The 11,650-nt window shown below is 44.0% G+C and overlaps 1 protein-coding gene and 1 non-coding gene across 3 annotated transcripts; both read left to right on the top strand.

Moving 5' to 3' along the window:
* Positions 1 to 1,436: 1,436 nt before the first annotated feature.
* LOC123618430 (small nucleolar RNA U89) lies at positions 1,437 to 1,709 on the top strand. The gene has a single exon (XR_006726871.1). It is a non-coding gene; the product is annotated as a small nucleolar RNA U89 (small nucleolar RNA).
* Positions 1,710 to 3,392: 1,683 nt separating this feature from the next.
* On the top strand, positions 3,393 to 6,235 carry ATP5MC1 (ATP synthase membrane subunit c locus 1). 2 transcript variants are annotated; one of them, XM_010960546.3, is made up of 5 exons: positions 3,393 to 3,589; positions 4,148 to 4,195; positions 5,059 to 5,136; positions 5,493 to 5,671; positions 6,018 to 6,235. In XM_010960546.3, exons 2-5 carry the CDS (start codon positions 4,157 to 4,159, stop codon positions 6,130 to 6,132), a joined length of 411 nt encoding a protein of 136 aa, XP_010958848.1. In that variant the 5' UTR covers positions 3,393 to 3,589; positions 4,148 to 4,156; the 3' UTR covers positions 6,133 to 6,235. The 2 variants fall into 2 exon arrangements, with proteins under 2 accessions (XP_010958848.1, XP_010958847.1); XM_010960545.3 differs by having other exon boundaries at positions 3,394 to 3,659.
* The last annotated feature ends 5,415 nt before the right edge of the window (positions 6,236 to 11,650 follow it).

Below are 11,650 nucleotides of genomic sequence, written 5' to 3' on the forward strand. Positions count from 1 at the left end.
AAGCATTTATTTACCTATTTATTTTCTTGCTAATTCTGAGTTTCTTTAGTGTGAAAACTGGTTTTATTCATCTGTGTACTTCCAACACCAAGTGCGGTGCTTGGAGCTGTTAAGTGCTCAGAAATGAACTTCTAAAGGAAGAGTGAAGAACTGGGCTCAAAGGAAGTGAAGATGTGAAATGAGACTCTGGGTGGAAGAGGTGGGTTTTGAAGAGAGTCAGAAATGCCTTTGGAAAGAGGGACCTGATGGCTTACTACCCACAAGTTTACCCTTTGTCACCTTCATCAAAAGCTTTTCTGCCTACTCAGAAATCCTCTCAGAGTTCTACAGAATTTTTTGGGCCTCTCCAAGACAGCTGGTACAACCCCCAAGATGTCAGATCTGGATTTGAGGTTTCCCAACTACCTTCCACTTCCCACAGCCTCTCCAAGTTTACCAGCACCTTTTACTTCAATAATTAAAGGAGCACCTCCACATGTACTAGCTCATTTACTCATAACAATACTGTTGACAAAGAGTTATCTCCCATTTATAGATGACAACAGAGCCTTAGAGAGGTTGAGTCTTGCCCCAAATCACACAACAGTAAGTAGCAGTGCTAGGATCTGAATCCTGCTTATTTAACTCCAAAATCCACATTCTAAACATGGCACTGAACTGCCTGATTTCCAGCAGGTCATAGGATAAACTTGACAATTTTGAATGTGTGCTATGAGTAGAGCTGTGTGATAAATCTGCTTATGAAAAAAAAAATTAATATGTGGAGACAAAGTTAGGGATGACCCCCATGAAAATATAACCTGTCCTAGAGTAGTAACAGGCAGGGAATATTCACCAAACACAGACCTATGCCTGGCATTTATTTTATCTCATATTTCTATAAGGTAAGTAGTATTAACCTTGTTTTATAGGTTCTCCAGTTTTAGGGAGGCTCAAGAGCTAATGGTTAAATGTTTTGGACCCAGACCTACCTCGGTTCAAATACTGATTTCACTTCTTACCAAATATGCCAAACTTGAAAAAAGATGTTCTGTAACATGGAGAAATCTGTAAAATGGGGATAATAATACCCACTTAAAGGATTTTTGTAAGGATTAAATCCTATTACAGGTGAATGAACCTAACACAATGCTTGCCATGTGATAAGTCCTCGACAAATGGTAACTTATTGCACTAAAGTCAAAAGAGATTTGGTAATCTGCTCAGATACACATATCCAGTTATACGGTAGAGCCGGGATAGGAACTCAAGTCTTCATGATTTCAAAACTCCACATTCTTTCCATTATACAATTTTGGCAGGATATCTGAAGTCTCAATCTTATATTTTTTCTGAGTCCAGAGTCTTGACTTTCCAGATTAGCATAATTGTTAATATATTTCTATTATACATTTAATACATACTCATAAAAATATAAATCAATCTTATTACATCATCTAGAATTAACTATTAATACTGTTTTATTTTCTTTTCATCTTTTTTCCATTTTTTTCACAATACTACACAGTTCTGCACTTCCATCTTTAAAATTTGCCTTACATCATGAAATTTTTCTCAGTATAAAATACTCCTGAAACATGGCTTTACTGGACTTGCCTCAGTTTCTGCAGCTTCCTCCTGTTCCTGGCAGCTGCCTGCAGGGAATTTCACAGGTAGGGACCAAAATAGGGCCAGGCACAAGCCTCCTGAATGCAATCTTGGATCTGACACCCCAGAGGAGGGCTGGGGTGAGGGGAGTAAGGATGAGGCCAGGGATTGAGACTTGACCTTGGGTGAACCCTTTACCCCACCATACTTGCCTCAGAGAAGCACTAGGCAAGAACTCTGGCTACATCAAAATAGCACAAGATCCGGGCAGCCCAGAACATCTACAAGATAATCACTCCATCACAGAATCCTATCTATCTCACCGCTGACAAGCTTGTACTGAACCGACAGCATAAAAATTTCACCTCATGAAAAAGTTTCACCTCAAAGTGATAGCTACATCAAGGGTAATAATTGAGCCTGGTGATCAAGAACTCAACTCACAGAGAAGTGGATCTCTTTCTCCTCTGGTTTTTGAGGAGGCAGTTTGGGGTTTAGTACACCCTCATGCTGCCTCAGTATCATATGATGGTCCCCTCTGCATCTGTCCTCCAACTCTTTTTGAATAAATGACAACTGACTCATTTTCAGAGAAATGACTAACCTCCCTTATGTTGGCCAGGGGTGTTGGGGTAGTGTGTGATGTCTCGGTGATTTTCTAGTGTTGGTTCTTCCCTCGAGGCTGAGAGATGACAACCATCATTCCAGGAATTCTTAATAAATTTTTATTATTTAAGCTGAAAAACAAACAAACAAAAAAGATTATTTTAAATGTCTGCTTATTTCATCAAGTGAAATTATCATAAATCACTTAACTATTTATCATTTACTTGTTTCCAATTTTGATAAACTCTGCAATGTACATCCTTTGAAGAAAATCTTTGCATTTCTGATTTTTTTCTCCAGGATAGATTTCTGTAAGTGATATTCTGCGTCAAAGAGGATGGAGAGTTTAAAGGCTCCCAATTCCTCAAGAATTTCTGGGTCAAACAGGATGGACCATTCAAAGCCTTTCAGTCAACAATGCCAAACTGCTTTCAAGAAAAGTTCCAACTCATACTCTCACCAGCAGTACAGAAGTGCCTGGCTCACATTAATGAAAAGAACTGTGTTCTTTCGATAAATGTGAAATGTTCAGTTTAAACTTCTATTTCTTTGAATAGTGAAGCAGAACATTCTTTCCTCCCATTTATATTTCTTCTTCAGTGAACTACCTGTTCCTATCCTTTGGTCGGTTCTCTATCAGGGTATTAAGTGTTTTATCCTTAGAATGTTGTTTTCACAACACGAAAATATTTTTTTAAAAAAACAGAAACCAACTGGTTGCTAGTACATGACTGCTCAACACCAGCAAAGGTCCACATAAGCGCGTTCGCCCACCAGCGAAGTTCCGAGCCAGCAATCGTTCTTTAAGCTCCCCAGCGGACGCTACGCTTCCTCGAATCACTAGCGCGCGAATTGCTGCAAAGGCTTTGGCTCTCCCAGCCTCGGGAAGAACGTCTCGCGGGATCTCTGCCGTCCGGGGATGGGGCGGGGCGTGGAAACTGAGGGGGCTGACCAGACTACAAATCCCAACATGCAACGCGCCTCAAGGCTCGAGCGCTCGAATGAAGGCTAAGGTCCAAGGTCATGTGTCTTTCTGCGGAAGGCGTCCGGTCATCTCTCCCACGCCTTTTTCTGCAGCTTTCCACCTTGGCCGCCATTTTGTGCGGGATGTTACGGAACCTCTGAGTCCAGCCGACTCTATGGTCGAGCACTTCAGGGATTGACCAATCGGAAGCCAGATCTCGAAGAAAAACCCCGCCTTTACCCGCATGGAGGCGGGAACTGCCACGAAGCTCCTGTGGAGACAAAGGAAGAAGCTGCGGAAAACCACTAAGAAAGGAGGACTTGAGGATGTTAACCAATGAAGGCGTGGGGGATTGCGGCCAATGAGAGTGGGGGGAGCCCCGGACACGTGGGTCTGTAGCTGAGCTCTGAGTCCTAGGGCTAAAGCCGGGAGGTGAGTCAGTCACCTTGAGCCGAGCGAGCGCTGTGGTCCTAGCAGGGGCAGCAGGGCAGTGGGAGTGCAGGTGACTTGGGGCCGAAAGCCATCAAGCGGCAGGGTTATGTGGAGGGGAATTTGCCCCTCGGGCCGGGAAAGGCGATGGGGGTCTATAGCCTTAACAATGTTAATTACCAACGGTAATGATCGATTAACTGTCCCAGTAGGCCATGGACAGCTGTGTAAAATGGGCAGGAGCCTGAGCGGCACCTGCCCAGTTTCTGCCTCCAGTCTTCCCGGGAGACCATTCTCTTTGGGCAACATTTCCCTCCTGGGGCTCGGGCCTCCTTCCTCTACTTTCGATCTCCATGACCTTCCTTTGCAGACCTGTCGCTCTAAAAGTGGTGGACCGGGAGTTCGCGCTGTCCCTCTGACCTCTAATGTTCTCCTCAGCTGGGGCACGGTTCGAGGAAGAGCGTGGTCCGGGGACGACGGGCCGGGTGAAGGGGACGACCGAAGGTCGTCACTATAAGCAAACAACCAGGCTGTCAATGGATTTTTTTTTTCCTTCTGCAGACTGAAAAAATGCAGACCACCGGGGCGCTACTCATTCCTCCTGCTCTGGTAAGCTGCTCCTCCGGAGTGGGAGACTTCATTGTTTAATGAATGAATTGAGAGGAGCTTGGCATCCTGATGATGTTGCCCCTTTAGGGAAGCTGTGGGATGTGATGCAGTTAACCTCTGATTACTTGGGCCTGTAAATCAATCTGTCTTGGCTTTGGAATGTGTTGAGAGTCTGCATCTGACCTTTACCCCTAGTCTGGCTTGGCCATAGCCGGACAGTCCACTGAAACAATGATTCTCAAATTTGGCTGCACATTGGAATCACCTAGGGAGCTTTTAAAAATCCTGATGCCCAGGCTGCACCCTGCGAGGTGGGATCCATGCATCTGTATTAGGACTGCTAAATTATATTTCTTGAAATAGCGCAAGAAAGCCTCCTTACAGGAGTCTCTGCTTAGGTGGTTGTTTCAGGAACCTCAGCTGACTTACTGACCCACTCCATTCCGAATGTGTAACAGTGACTGCATTTTAGCATAATAATATTTTCCCGTTCTGATTTCTTTGGTGATCTGGATATAAACCTTCTTTCCTGTACTTGGTTTGATGTTAGTGTGGCGTTTTGTTCCATTCTGAATTACTGATAAGGGCTGTGCCCATGGAAGTGAATTTTATCACTCAGTTTTAAATGGGAAGGTTGCTACTGCTGACTACACCAGGGTCTCAGGACAGCTGTCTCTGGTGCAGGCCTGACTGGTACACATAGGACTACATTAACTGACCTTGAAACAGAGTAGGCTTGTTTTATTTATAATATTTGTAGTTACTTTTCACAGAAGCTCAGCAATTAGGGCTTTTTGGTTTGTTTGAAGGGTTTTTTTTTTTTCTTGCCTGATTTAGGGGAGTGTGTCTTTCTGATTTTATAGATCCGCTCTTGTACCAGGGGTCTAATCAGGCCTGTGTCTGCCTCCTTCCTGAGTAGGCCAGAGATCCCATCTGAACAGGTAATGGAGAATGGGTCCTCTTAAGAATTTCCTTAGACTGGGGAACTTTAATTAAGTTGAGTTGCCTTTGGGCCAAAGTGGGGGGAGTGTTAGAGAATCTGTGGTGCTTTAATAGTTCTGAGTAGGTGAGGTTCTTGGAAAAGTGAAGTTTCCCTAGCCCTACCTGGAAATGGACCCTAAGACTAATTCCCAGCATGCTCTGCAGTCTGAGCATTCCGCACTTCCTAAGCAATTTGTCAACAATTTCAGGGCTCAGGTGGGTGGGATGGGGGGTGGAGTCAGCCACCTGTCCTTGTGCCTCACTATCTCCCTTCCTCTCTCTCTTTCTCTCCTTCCCTCTCTACCCCTCCTTCTAGCCTTCCAACAGCAGCATCCCGCTCCAGGTGGCCAGGCGGGAGTTCCAGACCAGTGTTGTCTCCCGGGACATTGACACAGCGGCCAAGTTTATTGGTGCTGGGGCCGCCACAGTTGGTGTGGCTGGTTCGGGGGCCGGCATTGGAACAGTGTTTGGCAGCTTGATCATTGGCTATGCCAGGTAAGTTGGGGTGGCCTCAAGCATCTCCTACTGTAAATTTCACCCTATTTGGAGGAAGCTTCAGCAGAGATCCTTCTAGCTTTGAGTTGATTTCATCTACCTGTTTTTTTCCAGTGGCCTCTGAATCAGAATTTAAATAAATATGTTTCCAGCCTGGCTCATTTAAACTCACCATGTTGGTACTCTGCCTGTCTGTCCAGTCCCCACGATATATGCAAGCTAAGCCCTCTCCCAGTTTCAGCACTCCCCATTCACTTCACCTGCCTGCATCCTCCATCACCATCACCCATGACCCATGCCCTCACCCCTTCCTTCCCTTGGGCTAGCTTCGGTCTCTCCCCGGCAGGAACCCGTCTCTGAAGCAGCAGCTCTTCTCCTATGCCATTCTGGGTTTTGCCCTGTCTGAGGCCATGGGACTCTTCTGTTTGATGGTTGCCTTCCTCATCCTTTTCGCCATGTGAGGCTCCGTGGAAGTCGCCTACCCATCCCTGCTGCTTCGACCCCAGGCCATGCCCGGTGCTGGAGTGTGCTAAGCTTTACCATTAAACAGGACGTTTCTCTAAACCCATATGCCTGCGCCTCTGTCCTTTGCCCTTGGGTAAGGCCTTCATGGAAAGGCGGGACAAGGGAAGTGGGATTGGGTCAGCCATTGGTGATTAGGGTCTCCTCAGGAGTGAGAAGCAGCATTGGTGTGACTAAGAACATCTCCCGGGGGAGCATGGATTTGTGTAATATTATTGGTGTGATAATTTGTAAAATTTTTGAGGGGCTTAATTTGCACCAAGCTCTGTACCCAGTGTTTTACATTTGTTATCTCAACAACCCTATGAATTATAAGTACAATGATTATACCTGTTTTGCAAATGAGGGGACTGATGCTTAAGGAAGCAAAATAACTTGTCCAACATCACAGACTGGTAAGTGGCAGGACTGGGGACTCCCCCCTCAGGCCGGCTTTAAACCTTTACCTGCTGTGCTGTCCCATCTGTTTTCGTTTTGGCCACACAGTTGAGGTAGCACAGATAGGGAAACTTCATCCCAAAGAAGTTGTATAGCACGTTAGAGGTGGAGGGAGCCTCCATCTGCCTGCACTTAGCCCCACCTGTAAGTTTCATTTTTGTTCCCAACTGGCCTTTCTTAGAGCGCCTAAACGTGCTTGAATAAAACAGATAAGGGACACGGTCTCTGTTCATGGGGGCTTTACAGTTTTTTATCCCTATCTTTGATAAGGATGAAAAGGGTGTTTCGGGGGGTGAACCAACTAACAAGTTGTTTACAGAGCTCCACACAGCATCTTCCTTGTGGTTTCAGTCTGTGCCCAGCAGGTGCCCCCAACTTGGCTACAGTGGAACTAAAGACCCAGGTAAGAGAAAGCTAGGCTGATATAATCACAGAATGAACTTAGGTGCTGGTAGATATTGTCTGCCCCAAATTGGGTGGTTTCAAAAGGAGTAATAACATAAGTGGCACCCATTTTTTGAAAACCTTATATCTCAACTTACTGCAAAACTGACTAGTGAGACCAAGAACATTCCTAATTAGTGTTAACACCTTCCAGCTGACGGGTAGCTAGCAAAAAGGGTTAAAACACCAAAATATGTGAGTCAAAAAGAATGGATTCAATTTATATGCAATTTAAAGACAGTCATACAGGTATTTAGGTGTTAAGCATCCTCCTAGGAGTCTTGGGAAATGCTAAGAAACCAACAGAGTGGAAACAATACTGAACAATGCCATAAATTGTTGACTATGTGGATACAAAAGCTACGTGCTGTAGAAGAGGAAAAGCCAGTGTTGGTTAGAACATCAGCTAACATTTGAGCACTCCTATGTCGGGTGCGGTGGTAAGTATTTTCAGTGAATAACTTCTACCATCCCTATGAAATAAGTCATTCTGTAAGTAAGGAAACAAGGGAGTCTCAGACATGAGGAATCCTGTGAAGGTCATACAGCTGGCTAGTAAAGCTGGGATTCAAACTCCAAACCCATGTTCTAATCACCGTGCCGCCTCATCTAGGGTTCAGTGACTTACTCAAGATCATACAGCAGGCCGGCGATTTCAATCCAAGTCCATCTAACATTCATCATGGTCTTCTACCACAGGATTTCTCACCCTTGGCACATTTGTGAGCAGATAATTCATTGCTGTGGGCCATCCCATGCGTTGTATGATGATGTTTAGCAACATCTCTGGCCTCTACCCACTTGATGCCGGTACCAACCTCTCCCCCAGTTGTAACAACCAACTGCCAAATGTCAGATATTGACAAATGTCTCCTAGCTGCAGGGCAAAAAAAAAAAAAAAATCACTCCCATTTGAGAACTGCTGGTCTACCATGATCTGCTGTTTGTCCTCTTAGCCTCTTCACCTTAAGTAACATTCTCAAGATTGTCTACAGCAAACCAGTGACAGAACCTGAAGCAGAGCCCAGGAAACTCAGGGCCAAAGAGAAGGAATTGGACTGAGGTTAAACTGGCAGCTTAAATCACCAAGGCTGCAATGGATTAACTGGTAATGTTGTTATGCAAGTAGAATGCAGCAACCTTTACGAGTGTCAGGCTGGCATCCCCTCCAGGCCTCTGCCCTCTGGAGATAATCAAGGAGCAGCCCCCAGGGAAGATGGTTGTCTTATTTCCTGTGAAACTCCAGGAGCCTATTTTTTGCCAAGGGGCTGGTAAGAATTTCCCTTCATCATGGGCTCCAAATAGCTTTATAATTGCCGGACTTACAAATCATAATCAGCAGGGTTGGGAGTGTGATTGGTGGGCCCATGGAGCCTTGGAGAATCAATGGAGAATACTCTCTCACCTCCAACCAGGCAATTAGTCCATTACCACTGAGGTTTTTTTAAACTAAGGTCTATGGCCCATGGATGGAGCCATTTTGCTTAGTGCAAAATGTTAGTGAGTGGATACAGAGGTGCACTGTTCTTGGGAGAGGGTCCATTGTTTTCATTATACTCTAAGAAGGATGACCATAAGACATCACTACTGCCTCAAGAGTGCAGCATGGTGGCAAAGAGCATTGACTTGGGAGAGGGGAATGCAAATCTCAGCCCTGCTACTTCCTAACTGGGAAGTTAATTATCTCCTCTCAGCCTTGATTTCCTCATCACTGAAATGGGGATGAGAACAATTCATGGTTGTTGTGACAACGAAATAAGATAATACAGGTAAATATAGGCAAATAATGATATATGCAATGTATACATGTACAGTATTAATGAGATATATGTAGTATAAGATATTAATGGGAGGTGTATAATGAGATAACATAATGCATGTATTATTAAATTTAAAAATATAGATCTTAAAATCAAAAGCCTCAAAACAGTTCAAGTTATGATTTTTCCTTTTAGTCCCCAATTTATGACCTAGATGGGAACTCCATCTTTCCTTGGCATTAAGCCCAAGACAAATGGCTAGGACAGGAGTTAGGGGGTATAGCTCAGTGGTAGAGCATGTGCTTAGCATACACTAAGCATGAGGTCCTAGGTTTAATCCTCAGTACCTCCATTAAAAAAAAAAGGCTAGGTCCTGGAGGGGAAGGATTGCTTCGGAGGGCAGTGGGACACAGGTCCTTGGGGAAAGGGAGAAGGATCTTCACAATGTATCTTTTTTAGAGAGGGTTGAGGCACAGCAGTGACCTGAACTCCAGGATACTTGCTGGCCTCTGTCCTTGGGCATGAGTGCTTGCAAGGAGCCATGAGCGAGGTGCCACTGAACTTTGTTACACTAAGAGATGGCTCAATGCAGGGAAGTCCAGTGCGCTGGGGAGGAGAGGCTTGGATCCAAATTCCTGCAGGAAGACCACTCAGTTGTGTCATCCATCCCCAGAAGGCATGGGAGTGGCTCCAGAGGGCAAGCTGCCAGGGAAAAGTAGCCAGGTGTTGCCTTGAAGAAGTCAGTGAGCACAGGACTAAGCACTGCCAGTTTCCTTGGGAGCTGGGGAACTGGTCCTTTAAGCAGCTGCAGCCCTTCAGGCTTTGACTTTTCTTTGTACAAGTTTGGCTCTTTGGAAAGAAAAGAGGAGGAGGTGAAATCTTGAAGACCCATGGCCAGGGGAAGGACCACTGGCTACCATGTCTTCATTTCCATTCTGTTTACCATTTCTGCAGTACTCAGTCAATGTCAGATCTCAGAGATACAAGACTGGTGCTCCATGCTTACTGCCTTAGAGATGTCATATGTAGTAGCGAGACAGATGAGTAACCAAACCACTAAAATAAAAAGTAGTGCGTGCTATAATAAAGGTATGAATTATTCCAGAGGATGGAGTAATTAAAAATTAGTAATTAATAATAATAATATGCCTAGAGGTGTTAAGGTTTAGCAGAGAAAGTAATATTCCAGCCAGCCTTGAAGATGAATAATAATAATAAGGGTTAGTAATTATTGAATATTTACTCTGGCCACATATTGTGCACATTCATAATCACATTATCTCTTTTTTATGGCTACTGTTATTTTACTAATGTTACTAATAGAGGAATAGAGGCTCAGAGAGTTTAAACAACTAGGATTTCCCCTAATAGACTAAAGGGAAAGGGTATTCCAGGTAGAGAATGTGAACACAGGCCTGAAGGAGAGAAGGCACAATGGGCAAGTGAGGTGACAATTATCTGGGCATTCCTTGCCACTTTACAGAACATTTCTAGAAACGCCACACTTAATCCTCAGAAAAATCCTGAGAGGTAGTAATTATCACTATCCTATGATGCAGGAGTAGGCTCAAAAAGGATATTTGCAGAGTGGTACAGATCAAAGGTTGAACCTTTCTCCTGGATTTAAGGTAAGTGGTTTTTGCTCATTGTCATATTACTTACGGACCTTGTACTTGAAAACAGTGGTCCAGTAGTAAGGTGGGGACCCATGAGGAATCCTCTCACCTCATGGGCCACCTTTGGGCCTCTGTAGTCTGTAGCCATGGAGAAGCTACGGAGTAGTGTTTTTCTTTGTGTGAGGTTATCCAGTGAGTTGACTTTTGAGCATCTTATTAAGTAAATAATACCCCAGCAAAATTCTGGAATCCTTTAAAAATGAATGAAATACATAGTTCAAATAGGCAGTCGGTGCACAGCACATTTGAAAGGTACAAAAAGGTATAAAGGTATATGTGTATGTTTGTGTGTACACACACATGCGCGCGCGCACACACACACACACACACACACACTCTTTGGCCCATCTTGTCTACAACCAAACCGTCGAGGCAACCACTGTTGCCGGTTTATTGCATCTCCTTTCAGAAATACTTGGGCATCTTTATTATAGAGTGGTAAAACACAACAAAACATGAGATCTGTATAAAATATTGTATTGATTCATTCTGCTTCATGTTAAGTATCTAAGCTGTGTCAGGCCCTGTACTAGATCCATATCTAGAGTGCTAAGAACGGTGGGGGTGTGGGGTGGTATGAGGAGGGAGCAACAGGTACCAAATGACCATAATTAATACAAGGTAAAATGTGGTAAGTCAGGGAGAGTTCCAAGCTGTGACTGTATCACATAGTGGTCAGAACGTTTTCTCTGACACAGATTTGGCTTGCTCTCAGTATAACCCATGTATAAGTGACCAAACCTCTGTAAGCCTCTCTTTCTGCATCTGTCAGAACAGACAAATAATAGTACTTACTTCACAAGGTTGTAGAAAGGACTAAATAAGACAAAGTAGGGGGTAGGGTATAGCTCAGTGGTAGAGTGCATCCTGGGTTCAATCTCCAGTACCTCCCTTTAAAAAAAAAAAGTATACATTACATAATGCCTGGTACATATTAGGCACTCAATAAATGTTAACTAAAAAAACCCAGTATTTTAGCTCCCAATAAATGCTGGCCATTATCATTCAACCCTACATTCCATTGTTGGAAAATTCACAAAACTGTGAAAACAGGACTTCTTTTTTTAAATTCTTTTTATTTTTATTTTTTATTTTTAATCGAGGGAGGTAATTAGGTTTATTTATTTATTAGAGGTACT

This window comes from Camelus bactrianus, chromosome 16 (assembly GCF_048773025.1).
Source record: "Camelus bactrianus isolate YW-2024 breed Bactrian camel chromosome 16, ASM4877302v1, whole genome shotgun sequence".
Classification (NCBI taxonomy): Eukaryota; Metazoa; Chordata; class Mammalia; order Artiodactyla; family Camelidae; genus Camelus; species Camelus bactrianus.

Excerpts from the sequence above, each read along its gene's own strand:
- ATP5MC1 (XM_010960546.3), top strand. The coding sequence starts at position 4,157 with ATGCAGACCACCGGGGCGCTACTCATTCCTCCTGCTCTG. Across the intron at positions 4,196-5,058 it reads TACTCATTCCTCCTGCTCTG|ATCCGCTCTTGTACCAGGGG; the intron begins GTAAGCTGCTCC and ends CTGATTTTATAG. Across the intron at positions 5,672-6,017 it reads TTGATCATTGGCTATGCCAG|GAACCCGTCTCTGAAGCAGC; the intron begins GTAAGTTGGGGT and ends TCTCCCCGGCAG.